Source organism: Anabrus simplex, chromosome 3 (genome assembly GCF_040414725.1).
Source record: "Anabrus simplex isolate iqAnaSimp1 chromosome 3, ASM4041472v1, whole genome shotgun sequence".
Lineage (NCBI taxonomy): Eukaryota > Metazoa > Arthropoda > Insecta > Orthoptera > Tettigoniidae > Anabrus > Anabrus simplex.
Genome location: NC_090267.1, coordinates 267,382,976 through 267,397,632, shown reverse-complemented (window position 1 = coordinate 267,397,632; position 14,657 = coordinate 267,382,976). Strand labels below are relative to the sequence as shown.

General features: G+C 40.1%; 1 protein-coding gene across 1 annotated transcript in view; it reads right to left on the bottom strand.

Annotated features, from left to right (window-relative positions):
* LOC136866232 (lysosomal aspartic protease) overlaps positions 1-14,657 on the bottom strand; it is a 139,649-nt gene that overhangs the window by 17,311 nt on the left and 107,681 nt on the right. The window contains exons 6-7 of the mRNA XM_068226659.1: positions 8,416-8,581; positions 2,819-2,911 (exon numbers count right to left, since the gene is read on the bottom strand). Coding sequence (XP_068082760.1) covers positions 2,819-2,911; positions 8,416-8,581 — 259 coding nt within the window. The remainder of the gene's footprint in view (positions 1-2,818; positions 2,912-8,415; positions 8,582-14,657) is intronic.

The following is a 14,657-nucleotide window of genomic DNA, read 5'->3' as shown; positions in this document are numbered from 1 at the left end:
CCAATGTTATTCGTCAGAGAAGAACAACGATTCCACTTTGCCTTACTGCAGTTCCAATATCACACAAATTTGTGAATAGTTTCATCCATATGACCTGCGCAATGCAAACACACATCAAAGTCATGCGGTGCATATGTGTTTCATAGTTAAGAAATGTCCGCCTCCGAAGCGTAGGCCTACTGCAGCTTTGATGACATTGCACAAATAGGTGAATAGTTTTGTGTCAGACCCACCAATGCAAGCACGCATCCTGATGCTATAATGTCTGTATTTTGTAGTTAAGAATGTCTGCCAGCATAATGGTTAGCACAATTAGCTGCCATTCTCGGGGGCCTGAGTTCGATTCCCAGTAGCATACTGCCAGAGCTTTAAGAATGGCAGGAAGGTTGATATACGATAAAAATGTTGCATGCAGCTCCCCTCCATTGGGGGCATGCCTAAAAAGAGCTGCAGCACCTCCGGATGAGAAAACGAGTTTATTTTAGTAAAGCAATATTCACGGTTGTTGTTATTAATATAGCAGGCGAGATCATTAACAAAGTGTTCGTTTAATATCTCGTAACTCGGGCCAATTTTTGGAGAGAAGTAGGTTTAAAATGTGATAAAAACAATCCATTCAAACTACTGTTTTACTCGGCAATGTACCTAGCAAATAATAATATTGTTTTTACGTCCCCACTAATTACTTTCATGATTTTCAGAGACGCCAAACAAAACATACCATGCGTTAGTAAAAAAAAATGGAGACAACGAACGTACAAAATTAAACATTATGATAATAAAACACATTACCACTATACCTGCAGATATCCATAAATGCGGCAAGCTTTCTTGTTTTTTATTTTTACTCTTTCCGTCGTGGAACTTCTAGCACTATCCGGCCACTTGATAGCATACCTAACCTAAACAATGCGGTCTCTCTTATCTCAATTACAGCTGTTTAGGTAAATCCTGATGGGATTAATGTCGAAAACAAGCATTAAATATACTTAAAAAATAAAGGTCTGGCTTTTAACAGCTGCAGTTATCCAAAGAATGCTTCAAGTCATTGTGTATTACATTTGGAAATACAACTCGTAACGTACCCTAGTTATCAGCGGGTGTATAGGCACGCTTTCTACAGCACGGCTTTATTCGGAAGGGTGGCTTCTGCTACACATACACCAAGTGCGAATAACAGACACCATCTCCAGAAACCATTTGTGAATAGATTCTCACTTTTTGGACTTTATAGCCAGGAACAAAACTATTTTTTAAAGTTTAAAAAAGACGGGATCTTGAATGCTCCCGATGGCAGTGCATGGCTGATGAAATGGCAGTGAAGATGATGTCATTTGGAATAACAACACATCGATAGCAGGGAAGTTGGCAGGCACAAGACGATGATAATTCAAATGAAAGCCATGATCAGGTTTACTGTGTGGTAGGCCTACTGCTCAACTGACAGAGACAAATGACTGGCCATTAAGTTCTTTTGATTGATATTGCATAATACAGTAATAAGATACCCTTATCCCTTTTCTCTTCGGGTTCGAATATGAAGCAAGACAAATGTTCGTAGCGAGTTTTTACGGCCGAATACCCTTCCTGACGTAAACTCATCAGAGGAGTTAATGAAATGACACAAAAGACTTTATAAAAGAGGAACTAAAACTGACTATATTTACTTTATATGCAGGCCTAAAAATCATGTGTTCACCATTTATTGTCTTTTTAAATTTAGAAATACTGCCTTCCAATGAAAATAGCTGGTAAAAGTCAGAGTACATTCATATGTTTGTTAAAGAACAGTGTAGAATGTTTACATGTACAATTTATAGCCCTTCATAGGCTATAAGTCGTGTTCACTGCACAAAACTTGACGTTACCACATACTGGACTTTCCTTTACTCTTTTTGGCTGTAAAAGTGAAAGAAAAAAAGAAAAAAGAAAAAAAAGGGGGGGGGGAGGGGTGTAATATGCACGTAAATACGGTATAATCTCAGGGATTCTCTTTGATAATTTTGGTGGGTTTTACAATTTGTATATTCCTTGAATTTCCTACAAAGATGTGAAACAGGTCTTTCAAACTCCTTTGTTTTTATGGGATCTTAATTTTTACTGTGTAATGTTATATGATTCTCTATTAATATTAAAATTTTAATATGTGGTGCGTATTTCGTTATTCATGTTTTATAACCCATCTCCTTCCCTTTCCCTTTTTCTCACTCATTGGATTTTCATATTGGATTAGGTTTCATAACTGACTTTACTTACTACTGAATCTTGCCAATAATCTGCTTCCCCGCTAATTGCTATTATTGCTGGGTGGTAACATTCTGTGCTATCACAATTTGTTTACCATAACATATCCTTTGTTTCTTCTACCTTATTTTTATCCTCCCTCAAGATTCACAGCAATCAGGCCTCAGCCCTTCCAGTGGGCTTCTGTCATTATCTCTAATCTGCTTATGCCTGTATCTCTCAGTTCCTCGACTTCTTGTATGAAGTGTGCTAAACAAACTTTAAGTAATGTCTTGTATCAAACTGTATAATGCTACTGCGCTCGTTACACATATTCTGAATCTGCTTAACTGTTTCACTATGATCAATTATTCTTTCATTGTCATTCTGGAATGTATTTATGATTATTATGATTTTGATTCTTTCTTTTTTTCATTACAGAAGATATTACAGACATTATAGTGCATCACCATTGGACAAACACTACACAGGAGATACCAAAACTATGTCAACTAATAATAATAGTAAAGTATAAGATATCATCCCATTACATCACAATAATTATTTGTATAGTATTCAAGTTAATAATGGTTACCTGCTGAATGTAATCCAGGGGTTTAAGAAGAAAGTATTTCCCAGCAAATACAAAATTAATTTCTGGTAATTTCTTCAACAAATTGCATGGCACCTGGAAAGACGACACAGCATTTCAAAAATATAACAAAAACAGAATTTACAAGAATTTTACACATGAAAGTCATTTGTAACATTATGTAGTAATAGGAAAATGGAGTACTAATACTAGTATGTGTAAATAAGGAGGGAGAATATATACTATTCAGAGTTTAAAATTTATTTACAATGAACAAAGGTTAGTACAAATGTTGACCTATATAGAAATAATGACAGAGAAGAAAACCTCCTTTTAGTAAACAGAAAAACAATAACAGAAAAGCTCTAAAAATACTGAACTTCAATTCTTAGTACTGGTTACAACAAGCTGAAATATATTACAGCACTTGCATGAACATAGTTGGAAGTTCAGATCTGACCACCTCTTAATTTGGCTGAGCAAAATCATTATGTCAATAAGATGGTCAGGTGTTTTGAAAGTTGTTTCTATTACCATTCTAATATTTTTATGTCTGAAATATTCTGGACTGTTCTAAAAGTTTTTCTTTGTGCCATCATGTTCTATGTGTGTGTGTGTGTGTGCGCGCGTGTGTGTGTGTGTGTGCGTGCGTGTGTGTGTGTTGTTGTGCACAACGCCATGATCAGTCCGTCACTGTAGCTTGCATGAGAAACATGCTAGTTATTAGTATATTCAGTGATTCAATATATTTGCTGTGATATGTATTCAGTTGGTACAGTACTTTCCTTATGTAGTTCCTTATGCTTCCTCTATGTTAATCTGACAGTTTCATATGGTGTTATTTTTTCTATTGGTTTATCGTCGCACCAACACAGACAGGTCTTATGGCAACGATGGTATAGGCCAGGGATAGGACTTGGAAGGAAGTGGCCGTGGATTTAATTAAGGTATAACACCGGCATATGCCTGGTGTGAAAATTGGGAAATCGCAGAAAATGTTCTTCAGGGCTGCTAACAGTGGGATTTGAACCCACCATCTCCCTAATGCATTTTCACAGCTAGATGACCCAAACCATGCAGCCAACTCACTCAGTCAGATGGTGGTGTGTACCAATTGGTTAATTAAATAGGATCAACACCACTGTCAACAATATAATATGACCTATGTGAGCTGACTTGTTGCATATTTATATCAGAAGACCAAGTTTTCAGTAAAGAAGTTTGCATACATAAAGTCTGAGAGGGCTATGTTTGAACATTCCATATTTAGCAGTTTGGTATATAGATGTTCAAATACACCAGCTGTGTGTCAGTAGATTTACTGACATGTAATAAAGAACTCCTGCGGAACAAAATTCCAGCACATTTGCATCTCAAAAATCCATTCAAGTAGTTAGTGGGACAAAACCATCAACACTGCTATTTTTATTTTGCTTGCCATTGCTCCATTCTATATGCTAACTACAAGGGCATCTGAACTTGACAATGCAGAGACCACCTATGCTAGGGTATTAGAATGGAAGCATTGGTTTTTAGTAACAAACCTGGATAACCATTGCATGCGTGTAAAGTTGTTTCAGCAGTAGAGTTTTTTAAACTACAAAAAATACTAAGTTTACTAAATTACGAGGGGTGCATTTTAAATTATTTATTACTAAACCAGAGACATGGACAAACTGCTACATATCCAAATATAAAAATCTGCAGTATTAAGACCTTCTATTGTTTTTACCAGCTAATCTGTTTTGAAGATGGCTGATGATTCAGATCAAGGGGTGTTAACATCAAGGAGATCAACCTCAGGGGTGAAGAAAATGGATGAAGAGTTGTAATAACCCTGCAAATAATAAGATACCAAGTGAAAAGAGGAATAGCCATGAAAAACAAAACCATCCAGGCTGGAAAAAAATAATAATTGACCAAGAAAGACTGACAGGATCATAACGAGAGTGGAAACAATTGCAGACTCGTGCTTCAGGTCTCACAAAATTGGAATTAATTTCCGAATATACAGTATACTCTTATTCGGTTTTTGAACGCGAAAGGTACTGAACCCATTGAAATCCATCGCCAATTGACGGAAGTGTATGGTGAGTCATGCATGGATGTCAAAAATGTTTGTAAGTGGTGTAGAGAATTTACAGCCGGTCGTACTGAAATTCACGATGAACAAAGAAGCGGGAGACCATCAATTTCCATCGAGACAGTCGTGAAGGTTGAGCAAATCATACATGAAGATCGGCGGATCACTCTGAATGATCTCTGCACTTTGGTTCCTGTGGTTTCCCGAAGTGGCACTTACAGAATTTTAACGGAAAAATTGAAATACTGGAAGGTGTGCGCCAGATGGATGCCAGATGAAAAATGAGGTTCACAACTTCCTGAACAGCATGGTGGTGAGCTGGTATGACATGGGCATACAAAAACTGTCATAGCATCTACAAAAATACATTGACCGAAATGGTGATTCTGTAGAAAAATAGCTAAATGTTCAAGCTGTAACATGATGTAAACCATTGTAGAAATAAACAGGTCTATGTATTTATAAAAAAAAAAAAGAAGACCTTATTTTTGGGATTACCTTCGTATCTATGCTGAAAGACAACTCAAGAGCTTAGGGAAAGTATCCTTCCCCATGTGAGCACATCCCCCGTTCCCCCTTCCCGTCTCCGTTCTCCATTTCTGCCACAACCAGCTTATTATTAACGTCATGCATCTATCTGGCAAATACTTCATTCTCAAATAGTGAAGTTTCAAAAGAAATCACTTCCCTTCACATAGTTGTACTTTGATTACATTACCATACCTATTTATTCCTTTATTGACCATGTAAAACCTACAGATTACTGATGAATACCGTACCAAGAGAAACAAGGTTTATTTTTGTTTCACAATGCAATTTGTGTGAGGCAGATGGTGACTTACAACATAAGTACACGATTCCGCTCTCGTACAATGACTGTCAGTGGCAGTTTCTCACAGTTCAACAAGCTCAAAACCCACCTATGACTGGGATTGCAAAATACAGTGTTTCCAGGAATGTTGTAAATATTGTGGTCTCTTCATTCAGAAGGTAAAAACAAACTCATGATCCCCTCATGACAACATTTCTGCAGATAAAGGGCTGTTATGAAAATAAGGTACAAATTATTATTATTATTATTATTATTATTATTATTATTATTATTATTATTATTATTATTATTATTATTATTGTTGTTATTATTATTATTATTATTATTATTATTATTATTATTATTATTATTATTATTATTATTATTATTATTATTATTATTACAAGTACACTAAGGATCCTATACACATACCGTGTTAAGGCCCTTCCTGTTTTACTTATGGCGAGTGTATAGTTCAAACTGAGCTGACATGCAGACCTACTGATGAACAGTCAAACGAACAAACCTTTTCTGTCACATAAATCTGGCATTCAGCTTAGCTGAGTTACATTTTGTTTCACTTTCCTTATCGCCTTGATTGCTTATTTACATAATTCAGACACTTTTTCAAAACTAAATTTTCAGCGACTTTAGGGAGACGCATCTGAAACACTCACGACATACATAAACAACAACAGGCTAGCATATAAGATATGGTACCACAAGAAAACACTGTACGTAGAAACGCCGGTCAGCTGTGCAGGTTTTTTTTCACCACTTCTTCCACAGCCAATAATGCCAACAGTTTTCTTGGATCCATCTCCAATACCGTAAAAACTATGCGAACTAAACAGCAATGGAATGAACCCGAACAAAGCTTAAAAGTACACAATGCAATAAGATATCAAACTCATGTTAAATAATTATTTATTTTGCTATAATCACCACTGAGAACAATAACTATTCACAGCCATCTACGTATGAAATGCAAGAGTCGGTAACGAACCCGAATAACATGCAACTTGTGAAATATTTTCAATATTTTTACAGCGCAAAAATTTTTAATTGGTTGTCAGTTCACCAGAATATCTAACCAAACTGAGGGAAGCTCCTGACTGCAGCAACAAGCAACAAACACAGGAACTGTTTACCACTGTGGAAGCCTCTTCACTGACCAGAAGTCTGGCTAACATCAAAAGGACCGCTTAGATCTTGAGTTGACTCTCAGTATAGAAATGGCACACGACAGATTACCAAAGGAAAAGATGTTAGCCGTACTGGGGGATTATGGCATTAAGAGTTAGGTTGTTAAAGAGAATCAAAAGGATGTGGTGGTAGTGGGGGTTATATTGATAACTCGGCCACAGTGGGGAATTATGGCAGAATGAGTTCTTGGTTAAAAGTAGTTAAAAGACTGTACCCTTTCACTGGATGGATCATTTAATGAAGGCTATATAATGGCATGGAGGGATTCAGTTAGTTGGAAATGTAGTTAGCAATTTGGCCTATGCCAAAGGCTTGTCTTAACCATGGTGTTTGCTGAAAGCCTGCAGTTATTATCTTGGAGCTTGAGAAGAGGTGTAACAAGAATGGTACGAAAATTAGCATGTCTATAAGTAAAGATATGTCTGTTAGGAAAAATCCTAAGGGGGCTGATAGGGAATCCACTGTAACAGGTGGATCATTCCAAGTATTTAGTATGTGTATTTTGGCAGGATGGTAGTATAGTAAGTGAAATTGAATCAAGGGGCTGCAAAGCTAATGCAGTGAGATAGCAGTTGCGATCAACAGTATTTTGTACGAAAGAAGCGAGTTCTCAGATGAAACTATCTTTACATCAGCCTGTTTTCAGACAACTTTGCTGTACGCGAGTGAAAGCTGGGTGGACTCAAGATATCTTATCATAAGTTGGAAGTAAGTGACACAAAAGTAGTGAGAATGATTGCTGATACAAACGGGTGGGATCAATGGCAGAAGTATACTCAAAATCAGGAGATAAAGGCTAAGTTAGTTAAGAATAAACTCAAAGAATGAAGCCGTATGTATAAACCAGCTTCAATGGTGGGGTCTTGTGAGGGAAACAGAGGAGAATACGTTACCTAGAAGAATAATGGACTCAACCATGGAGTGTAACAGAAGTATAGGGAGACTAAGGCAATGATGGCTAGATTTGCTTTTTAATAATTTAAAGATAAGGCATGAGGAGAAAAGCAAAACCACAAGGCTAGTTGCAAATAGAGTATTGTGGAGGTATTTAATTAATTCTCAGAGGCATGCAGACTGAACAATAAAGAAATATAATGCATGTATATTTGTTTTATGTCACACCAATTCAGAGAGGTTTCATGGTGATTATGGGATAGGATTAGGAAAGAAGTGATGTGACCTAGTGCAAAAATGTGAAACCATGGTACACAATCTTCAGAGCTGCCTACAGTGTGATCAGAATTTACTGTCTCTTGAATGCAAGAGAACAGCTACACACCTCGAACTTGCTTGGTATATTTCAGTTTTGAAGCTCACAATTTTTATACAAATATATTATACCTCTGTAAGAATACTGCTCAAGCACAGCTGAACTTATAATAGTATGACTGACTAAAGGACCCACCTTTGAAATAATACTCAAAAGGACAAGTACACATTAAATTCAGACATTAAAACAAATAAATAAAATAAGATGTAATACAAGGAAGTACATATTACCTTCCAACGTCCCATAAAGATTTCAGTGGCGTCAAGAAATTTGTTGATACGTATCACCTCAGCTGGAGGACCAGCTATTGTAACAGTACTGGAGTCGAGAACAGCATCACAGCCATTAATACAGAAAGGTATAGTTTTCTTGTGTTCAGTGTCATTAATCTCTACTCTGAAAGGGAAGAATATACAGTCATGTAAACAAATATTACTGATTTATTTAAAAATTTCTTTAAAAGTTGCTACCTTAGCTACAAACTGTGGTCACCCGATACCTTGAAGATCAGAAAAAGAAACAGAAACTGTAGGGGCAAGAAGCATGTTTTACATGAAAGTTACAGAGCATATAACCATCCTTATCCTTAAAACCTATTATCTACATTTTATTTTTAAACTGACATTTGTCTTGAGTGATGAAATTTGAGCCCACAGCAAACTGTTCACAAAGTGGGGAAATCAACCAGCTGCCCTAACAAATTCTTAAGGACATTCTTATACCCACTAACATGAGATTAAAGTATGATAGTATCAAAACCTTCTAAGTGCTATGTACACTGACTGACAGAGCTAATGCAACACCAAGAAGGAGTGGTTCGAAAGGGATGAAAGTTGGGGAAAAAACAGAGACGGCACGGACGAATAATTGATGTTTATTTCAAACCGATATGCAGGTTACACAATGCGCACGGCATCGACTCAGTAGGATGTAGGATCACCGCGGGCGGCGATGCACACAGAAACACGTCGAGGTACAGAGTCAATAAGAGTGCGGATGGTGTCCTGAGGGATGGTTCTCCATTCTCTGTCAACCATTTGCCACAGCTGGTCGTCCGTACGAGGCTGGGGCAGAGTTTGCAAACGGCGTCCAATGAGATCCCACACGTGTTCGATTGGTGAGAGATCCAGAGAGTACGCTGGCCACGGAAGCATCTGTACACCTCGTAGAGCCTGTTGGGAGATGCGAGCAGTGTGTGGGCGGGCATTATCCTGCTGAAACAGAGCATTGGGCAGCCCCTGAAGGTACGGGAGTGCCACCGGCCGCAGCACATGCTGCACGTAGCGGTGGGCATTTAACGTGCCTTGAATACGCACTAGAGGTGACGTGGAATCATACGCAATAGCGCCCCAAACCATGATGCCGCGTTGTCTAGCGGTAGGGCGCTCCACAGTTACTGCCGGATTTGACCTTTCTCCACGCCGATGCCACACTCGTCTGCGGTGACTATCACTGACAAAACAGAAGCGTGACTCATCGGAGAACACGACGTTCCGCATTTCCCTCATCCAAGTCGCTCTAGCCCGCACCATGCCAGGCGTGCACGTCTATGCTGTGGAGTCAATGGTAGTCTTCTGAGCGGACGCCGGGAGTGCAGGCCTCCTTCAACCAATCGACGGGAAATTGTTCTGGTCGATATTGGAACAGCCAGGGTGTCTTGCACATGCTGAAGAATGGCGGTTGACGTGGCGTGCGGGGCTGTCACCGCTTGGCGGCGGATGCGCCGATCCTCGCGTGCTGACGTCACTCGGGCTGCGCCTGGACCCCTCGCACGTGCCACATGTCCCTGCGCCAACCATCTTCGCCATAGGCGCTGCACAGTGGACACATCCCTATGGGTATCGGCTGCGATTTGACGAAGCGACCAACCTGCCCTTCTCAGCCCGATCACCATACCCCTCGTAAAGTCGTCTGTCTGCTGGTAATGCCTCCGTTGACGGCGGCCTGGCATTCTTAGCTATACACGTGTCCTGTGGCACACGACAACACGTTCTACAATGACTGTCGGCTGAGAAATCACGGTACGAAGTGGGCCATTCGCCAACGCCGTGTCCCGTTTATCGTTCGCTACGTGCGCAGCACAGGAACGCATTTCACATCATGAGCATACCTCAGTGACGTCAGTCTACCCTGCAATTGGCATAAAGTTCTGACCACTCCTTCTTGGAGTTGCATTTGCTCTGTCAGTCAGTGTATTACACTGAAGAAAATGGAAATTGCATCACCCAGAAGGAGTGGTGCTACATTGGTGCAATTGAACATGCAGGACGAGTGTCCAGTTGTGATTCAATGATTACACTTTCAGGTCCCTCTGACCGCAAGTTTGGACAACAATCAATACAGGATGTGCCCAACACGAGCTGCAGTACATTGATGAATTCGTCGAGGCATGGAGTCAATAAGGCCTTGGATCGCTTCCTGAGGAATTGTGGCCCATACTTGCTGCACTGCATGGGTCAGTTGTTCCAGAGTTGTGGGTGTTTGAGGACAGTTGGCCAGTTGTCGACCCATCATGTCCCACACATGCTCAATAGGACTGAGGTCCGGGGATCTGGCGGGCCATTCTAAGGTTGTGATGTTGTGAAGAGCTTCTCTGGAGATGTGTGCAGTGTGAACCCGGGCATTATCCTGCTGAAACATCCCATTAGCAATGTTCACCATCATAGGGACAACCACTGGATTGAGTACCCTATCAACGTACTGTTGAGCAGTCATAGTGCCTTCAACAAGCACTAATTGTGATTTCACATTAAAGCCAATAGATCCCCAGACCATAATGCTTGGTGCTGGCCCTGTGTGCCTCTCAACAATAAGATATCAGCGGCCCCTCTCCCCGGTAAGTCGGCGCACACGATTCTGGCGATCACTGCGGGCAAGACAGAAGCGCGATTCATCACTAAAGACGATCCTATGCCATTCGTCGACCCACGTCGATCTTTCTCGACACTAGGCCAGCCTTACACATCGCTGTTGTGGGGTCAATGGAACACCTTCTGCAGCGACACGGGCTCGTAAGCCAGCTGCACGCAGGCGATTACCAACTGTTGGTTGTGTAACGTGGGGTGCCACAGCTGCTCGAATTTGCGCTGCTGTTGCATGGGGTTCCATCCGGGCCATCCGAATGATGCGGCGATCCTTTCTCACAGTTGTCTGTCGCACTGGGCCTGTGCCTGGTCTACGGCTGTGGGTACCTTCATTTGACCACTGCTGCCATATACGTTGTACCGTGGATGCCTGTCGGCTAACAGGTGCAGCGACAGTCCTTAGGGATAATCCAGCCTCACACAGCCCAATTATCCAAGCCCTCTCAAACGGCGACAGTTGTTGATAGTGTGATCTTCTCTGTCGTCGAGGCATGTTTGACGGGGAACACTTCACTGCACAGACTGCAAGTCAACTACGCTACACCAGAGTCCGTATACTGGAGTTCATTCCCCCACGACCAATCACGTGGGGAGACCTGCAGCAACAATCCAATGGGTCTGAAACTTTGATCATTTACATACCTACATGGCATTGTTCCATATCTTGAAAATCAACACAAACGACCAATGCCTTCATGGTGTTGCAATTTCCATTTTCTTAAGTGTACGGTATATAATGATATGAAATATCTACCGAAGCATCAGCATCCAAGAGATTCTCTTTGGCTGATAATCAGGGAGAAAGTTATTTCCAATAATGCAAGATGTCTTTACCTCCCTTGTAAAATTCGCTGGAATGTAGATAGGATATTTTAACATCAGGGTATAAACATATGGGTTTACTTCAAGTAATCTCTGTCAGATGATTCTTCTACCCAACTACTTAAATAAATACAATAACACCCAGGCCCAGTCTGAGAGAAATATATTAAATTAAAATTTTAAAATTCATAATACAATGCTTCTATTTAGAAGAGTTTTTGTCCAGTAAGATCTCTTTCAACACACTCCAGGGATGACAAAATTAGAAATGTTTAGTATAGAAAATCAAGTCAAGTCAAAATGTAGGCCTATATGTACAGATTTTTATTATTATAATTGATGATGATGATGATGCTTGTTGTTTAGAGGGGCCTAACATCTAGGTCATCAGCCCCTAATGGTACAAAATGAGACGAAATGCAATGACAATTTAAAAGTACAAAATTCATCCACTGACTAGAATTCAAAACGTGATGATGAAGAATGAATGGATGAATATGAATTTAAACAATCAGTGGATCTGACCCGTAAAGCCTCACCTGCCCAGAAACAATATTATTGACCAAGGGGCTGTTTCCAAAGCACAATCCTGAATCGATGATTCTTGTTGTCTAAAGGAGTTCAATATCCATGTCAACGGTCCCTCATAATGCCACTTATCGCTAGTAAAGTAGAACCATGGTATTTCTCAAGTTGCGGTACTAATCAAAGGTAGCATAAACTCATGGTGTTCCAAACATTATGATACTACTCACAAGTATTGTACATCGTACAGGTAATGCAGACCTTTGGTGTTTCTCACATAATGGGGAATATCATAGGCAACGCAAACCCATAGTGTTCCCCACCTAGGTGTAATTATCACGGGCACCGGCATTCCCGTGGTGTTCCACAAATAGTGGCTACTAATCACAGGCAATGAAGACCCATGGTGTCGCTCATATTGTGTTACTAACCACAGGCAATGCCCAGACCCGTGGTGTTTCTCACTTAATGGTACCTATCACAGGCAACGTAAGCTCGTGGTGTTCTGCATTTAGTGGTACTAATCACAGGTACTGGAAACCCACAGTGAACCACTCTCTGCTACTACTAATCATAAAACTATTGAGTACCTAACAGAGTGGTACTGTTCGCAAGTAAAGGCGACCCACAGTGTTCCCCATGTGATGGTACTAATCACAAGTAGTTTCATGGTTCGGATTCAATCATCCCTTGGTCGCCACTTTTAGTCTCCTCTTACGACAGGCAGGGGATACTGTGGGTGGATTCTTTATCTGCGTCCCCCACCCACAGGTGGTAGACAAAGAGAAAAAAGAAGGAAAAAGCAGGGATCTGTCACTTCAAAGAATGAAGAAGTAACGGACGAAGAAAGGCAAGAGCCATGAAGGGCATGCAATTGAAAGACTCCCTAGGCCTCGAATGCTCTAAAACTGTCAGGGTCGGTAAATAACAAAAGTTGACCAAGGGAGGTCGGACAGGATAGATGAAAGTGAGCAGCCTGGCACAACTAAGTGGAAGCAATGCCAGGACTCAGCTAAGGGCCCCTTGGTCGCTAACCCACGCTCCCAAGGTGAGGGCCCCTGGGACACCTTTTAGTCGCCTCTTATGACAGGCAGGGGATAGGCCTACCATGGGTGTATTCTTCATCTGCGTCTCCCACTCACAGGGGTTTTTATTATAATTAATCATTATGATTAATTATAAATACTACCATCAGCACTGTTAATAAGATGGCTTTGATATTTTATAATGACCGGATTACTGGAAAAGCTGGATTATTGGAATTTACAGGCTGCTTTTATAGAAAATTGTCGCTGGTGGTGAAATGTTAATAACATGGATGTGATCATTTAATTCTTGTCTTGTTATTATGCTAAAATTTTGTGAAATCGCCATTGCAAAAACTAAGGAACATTCAAAGACATTTTTGAGGGAGTCAATAAAATATATGTTTTTTGTGAAAATACGTAAAAATATTAATAAAATATTCAGGACTCATTAGAAAGACATTTAATTATATTTATTTAATCATTATGAGTGTTGGCAGTAAGAATTAGTTTGGTATTGGAGATCCCCTGTAGTTGTGCTTGTTGTAACTTGCAATCTGTTAAACAACCTTTTGTATCACCCTGTATTTGCCACGTGGAGACTTTGATAACAAAATCGCTGTGTTTCGCAGTCGAAACCTCTAGAATTTGTTGTCCACATATGGTAATTTGTTTTAATCGGTCGGAATAACAATCTTTTTCATTGGCAAAAATTTTTGGTCGAATCGTAGTAAGCTTCCCTGATTGGCTGTTTGTGTGTTTCTCAATTTCCGGCCTTTGGCAGTTGTCCATTTTGAGATAGCAAGGTTGCCAGAGTCCCAGATTTTATGGAACAGTACCCTATTCATGCTATATGACTTATGTCCTATGCAGTTCCTAGCGGGTACGGCAATTATCCCACTGTATTTTGAGAACCTAGACAGAAATACATCCGTGTTTCCATCTCAGATGAAGCAACAGCAATATTTCTTTCAAAGAAGGAAGATTTCTTCTCTTCGTTTTTCCTCTAATTGAGAGTTCGTTGCCTAATTTTTGTTGCCAATTCTTCAGTTGGCCAGCCTGGCAAATAAGATACGTAACAGCAGATAGCTACCCTATGAGCTCAGAATCCATCTCATGCTCATCCCATTCAATTGATTTCCCTTCAAGGAGTGAAGTTGTATTTCCATAGCTTGTGGAGTGAAGCGAACACATTTTTGGTTGTTAGACATTACTTAGATAAAGACAGCCTAGTTA